Source organism: Ananas comosus, linkage group 25, assembly GCF_001540865.1.
Source record: "Ananas comosus cultivar F153 linkage group 25, ASM154086v1, whole genome shotgun sequence".
NCBI classification, from domain to species: domain Eukaryota; kingdom Viridiplantae; phylum Streptophyta; class Magnoliopsida; order Poales; family Bromeliaceae; genus Ananas; species Ananas comosus.
In genome coordinates, this window is record NC_033645.1 from 1,146,952 (window position 1) to 1,152,427 (window position 5,476).

General features: G+C 33.2%; 1 protein-coding gene across 1 annotated transcript in view; it reads right to left on the bottom strand.

Annotated features, from left to right (window-relative positions):
* The window catches only part of LOC109728943 (probable flavin-containing monooxygenase 1), a 6,570-nt gene extending 5,450 nt beyond the window's left edge, over positions 1-1,120 (bottom strand). Inside the window, exon 1 of the mRNA XM_020259502.1 lies at positions 595-1,120. Coding sequence (XP_020115091.1) covers positions 595-1,041 — 447 coding nt within the window. The 5' untranslated portion in view covers positions 1,042-1,120. The remainder of the gene's footprint in view (positions 1-594) is intronic.

Genomic DNA, 5,476 nt, shown 5'->3' on the forward strand with positions numbered 1-5,476 from the left:
AATTTAAAATTTAAATTTTAAACTTTAATTTTGAGATTATAAATTATAAATTTTAAAAATTTAAATTTTTAATTTTTAAAATTTTAAAATAAGAATAGTGGTGGGAACAATTAATAAAAATAATTTATTATAATAAATTTATAAATTTTTTAAAAATTCTACTTAAACATAAATTTAATAAAAAGAATTTATTATAATATTTAAATATAAATAATATGTATTAATATAGTACAATTAATAATTTAATAATAAAAATAATGTATTAGAATATATAACATATTATATTTATATAATTTAGTTTTAATTTAATTTATAATTTTAATTAAGTTTGAAATTAAGCATTGGAATAGTACTATTCCACCAAAATGGTAGAATAGCAAATCTCTTACTATTTCGGAATAACCGGAAATAGAAAATTTTGACCGGAATAAAATATTCTGGCCAAATTTTACCCCGACAGAATAATGGGAATAACTTTTGTTATTCCGCTTTTCTCTCGAACCAAACGTGACGAGTATACATTTTTTATGTTTAAATATTTCAGGTCCGTATAAAATTTTTCTAAAATAGAAAGAAATAGTTCCGGCTTCTTACCTCGGTTTCGTACCCATGCTGTACAGTGAGGTGCCACTCCCCTCTGCTTTTGCCGCCGCCGCCAAAAGCCTCGCCGTTGCCGGCCCACATCTCCCAAGCGGCGATCTCGGCCTCGCCGGCGCCGACGTAGTCGATGCCCAGCACCCGGTGGTCGAACTTGACGCGGCGGAGGAGGCCGAACTCGGCGGCGTAGGCGCGGAGATAGTCCATGACCTGCAGGTGGTCCGGGAACACCTCGGCCACGCTGGGCGGCCAGGGGAAGTCGGAGAACTGGAACGCCGTGCGCGGCGACTGCAGGCGCGTCGAGTCCAGCGTGCGCGCCCACACGCCGCCGACGCCGCGCTCCGACTCGAACACCGTGGGATCGAACCCGCGGTCGACCGCCTGCTTGCACGCCGCCAGCCCGCTGATGCCGGCGCCCACGATCGCCACCCGCTTCCCCTCCATGTCAGTCTGGCCGAGGACAGGAGATCGATCGCAGCAGCAGCAGCAGCAGCAGGGAAGGCAGTCGAAGCTGGTGGAAGGAGCAGTGGTCCCGCTGTCACTTATAAAGACAAATGCAACCGCAAAATTGGAAAATAATAATAATAATAATAATAATACAGTGAGAACCTCCTTCTTCTAACGTGCGACTGTCTTAATCTATCGTGACGCAGCTTTTATTTTTATCGGTTCACCGACCGTCCCATCGCAAGTCATAAAAAAAACTTAACAATTAAAATTTAATTATTTTATTTTAAAATTAAATTTATTTTTTAAAAAAATAAATAAAGCGAGTAATATATTAATTTTTTTTTTAAAAAAAAAATTTATTGATCACAAAACAGATGACACATTGATCAGTTGATAAAAGAAAATAATTAAATTTTAATTATTTTATTTTAAAATTAAATTTATTTTTTAAAAAAATAAATAAAGCGAGTAATATATTAATTTTTTTTTTAAAAAAAAAATTTATTGATCACAAAACAGATGACACATTGATCAGTTGATAAAAGAAAATGTTGTGGGAGGTTTATCTCTAACATAATATTGTCCTATCAACCGTAATGGATGACATTTTAACCGGTTCTATAAAAGTTGAAGAATACCATTTTCACCAAAATTTTCTTCATAAGTTACTACACCGATAGTACATGTAATGGATGCCATTTTGACCAGTCTCAGATCGGGACCATCTCTCCCTTAAATTTTCTTTGCAGGGACTGATTAATTTGTTACTTTGTCGCTGCAGGTTGTGTTTGGGAGAAAATAAAAATATGTTTCCAGTTGAGAACCGCAAATTTAACAAGTTCTTTAAAAGAGGCGTCGCCTGAAGAGATTAGAAGAATTTTTTTATAAAAAGATTCAAAATACACCACACAGCGACGTCCACATGACATTGTTAAAGTAATTAATTTATAAACTTCGCAATCACATGGAAAATATAGAAGAGAATAGAAAATCTATATTTACCGAAGTCGTGGTCCTCGAGAGGCTTATTTTAAGAGAAATTATTGCAGGTGTATAATTAGTGCATCTTATCCACCGCACAACTGGTATTCTATAATACGTTCTCTAAAATATGTTAAGCGACATAAATGTATAAATGTTGAAAATCTGCTTAGTAATAAGTTATTAAATCTGGTGATTTCTTTAAATATAAACTCTTTTGTTGTTTGCTGATTTAATAACTACAGTGGATTCCAGCTCAGCTGGAGTATCACATTGTCATATTACTATTCCTATAACTTTTAACCCGGCTTAACAAAACATTATTTTTTTATCATCATTTTATAACTCTATGTGAAATATTTTAATCCTAAGAAGCTAAAATTATAACTCTTGAAAAGAAGATTATATACTTCTACAGTTATTTGTCGATCGTAGGTTTAGTTTCTCTTAATATATATCTTATATATTTTTTGTCTTTTGGTCTTTTGATACGCGCAAATGCAATGAAATTGACAAGATTGCAATTGGATGTGAATTGTCCATATCTTTGTTACGAGATATATATTGTAAACGTCTCATTGCGATGCCAATAATTGTGAGTGATCTATCTTAGGTTTAGTACCACCTACTCAGAGAGACTCCATTAAAAGATTCCTCTATATTGTAATATGTACAGCTCTGTGGGTTAAGACATTCAGGTTTGGGCAGTAACATTGTCGGCACAAAAGAAGATGCATCTGGGCCGTCCGACGGCAATGCATCAGCCGTTTATCAAAGCTGCATTGAGATTTCTGGGCGCTTGTTGCAGTACTTTAGGGTATGTTTGTTTCAACGTAAGTAGATTTGAGGTGAAAGTGAACTTTGGGTTGAAGTGGAGTTGGGGTGAAAATTAGTTCACTTATACTGTTTGTTTCTAACTGTGGAAGTGCAGTTCTGCGAGTTCTGTTGTTTGTTTGATAAGAAGTAGATGACGTAAAAAGTGTAGCTCTTCACCCCCGGTATACTTATCTCCGATGTAATATTATTGTCTAAGAATAATAAATTATAATAAATAAAAATTAATATAATTATATATGTATATAATTATATATATGTATAATTATAAAATAAAATTTTAAAAAATTATATTATTTGTTTGCATATAAATTATAATAATGCAACAAATAAAATTCTAAAGTTTAAAAATTATTAACATTTAAACAAATTCAATTTTCATCATTTTCTGAATATACATATTAAACAAAAAATATATTAAAATTTACCTAATCAAATTTGATCATATTTTAAACATACAATCAAAATAAAAAATTTAATTACTTCCACAATTGAATATATTTGGATGAAAAGGTAGAGAAGAGATAACCCTAACACATTAATCCCACTCTTGCCTTTTTTCACTTCACCGGAATTGACTTCGCTCCGTGGGAAGGCGAAGCCAATTTTATTATTTTGAGTGAACTGGACTTTCGAGCGTAATAAAATTATGGTGAACCAAACAACAGAAGTGAGCAGTTTTCACCGAAAATTACTTTCCCCTTCCCAGTTCCACCCCACTTTCGTGCAAACAAATAGTGGGAGTAACTATTTGTTTGCGTACTGATTAATGTGGCACATCTTATTAGTCTTATTAGTCATTCACTAATCACTACATCTTATTTTTCAAACTTGGCGGTCTACATACGCAGTGTTGCGGCATTAAAATACCTAAATTCAGTTATTAGTTATAAAGTAAACTTCAAATACTATCCGTGTTTTCGTACTTTCTTATGTTAATATTCTGTAATTTAAAAAGTATCAATTAATATTCTATAGTTTTTTTCTTTTCTTTTCGTCAGTTCCTTCGATAATATTTCGTTAAATCATATACAAAAAACTCTATATGCTTCATCTAGATTTATTAAATATTCACTTTAGTACTTTTTAGTTTTAACTTTATCACTGATTTAACAAAAAAAAAAATAGTTGAAGGAATAATAAAAAAAAAATAAAATCACGGAATACTAAATCGATAGACTTTAAACCACAGAATAACAAAGTGAAAAAACGCAAAACTACAAAAACGGTATTTGAAGTTTTCCCTTAGTTATAATATGCCATGACAAATAAACCTCTCATTCTCTCTCCTCACATTATCTAATGTCCGGCTATTGGGAGTGTCACTTGCTCTCCTAATTTTAGGGTAACAAACTCTCTCCCACATTATTTAATGTCCCACTATTGAGAGTGTCACATATTCTTTCAGTTTTAAGATCTAAGATCTTCATCAGCCCAATAACACACATAATTCAAAATTACTAAGTGATGTGAAAGACACCTCACATGCTAGATGGTGAATCGGTTCTATAACCAATTGTAACAATGCAAACTACTAGCATTAATAACTTATTGCACTCAAACCATCAATCCAAAATACCTTAAGCTCAGTAGTTAGTTATAATATGTCTGCTACATATGAACTCTTACTGTCCCACTTATCCAATGTGGGGTTATTAAAGGTGTCACAGTAGAATAGCATGCACTAATAATTTGGAGAGAGAAGATAACTACAGGTAATGACATGTGAGCTTGTCTCTCTTCCAAGAGAAATTTAGAAAAGACAAAGCCCCACATCTTCGATTTCGGAGCACCGAAAAGGATTTTTGATCTGATCTCAGATAAATCGAACACTGAATAAGATTTTTGATCTGATCTCAGATACATCTATGTGAGTGTCCCAGTTCTCAAGTTCGTAGATGGCTCCGACACTTTGCAAATGTTGGAGTGAATAGCATTACTCTTTGAACAATGATATTTTGAAATTTCACGTTGTGTAAGAATTTTCTGTATATTTGAATAATCTCGCCGTCCATCAAAAGACAAAATCAATCTCTAAGCAACAGATCTCTTTACTTTTCAAGTTCATCAAAGGCTTGATCATATCTCTATAAAGTTTGCACCAAGTCCTTGGTCTCTAACATCATCCATTTCCTAAAACCCCTTCCCTCTATTTATTAAATACTTTCTAAATAATCACCATAGCAATAAGGAAAAAAAACAAGCAACAACCACAAATTAAAAGCAACAATCACACAAAAGGAAATTATCAGATGCCTCCTATAGCATGTACAATCTTTTGCTAAGCAATCCCTTTATTAAGAGTTAAAAGAAGGCGATTCACTGAGAGAAAAGGCAAGCATCCTTTAGCATTTTCAGATCAAATCAAGGGTAAAAAATTTGCATGTTCAAGATCTTCACCGGGCACAAAGTAAATTGCAATGATGAGCTGGGAGAAATTGCTTTCCCCCAGAATTCCAATGTTTCATAACACAATTTTATGTTATAGAAATATCAGACAACTATATGATACGAAAGATGTATAGGAATATTAGTGATAGAGGACACAGAGTCACACTGCAAATGCATCAGAAATGAACATGATAACTACATTACGGTTTAAGAAAACAGTTTA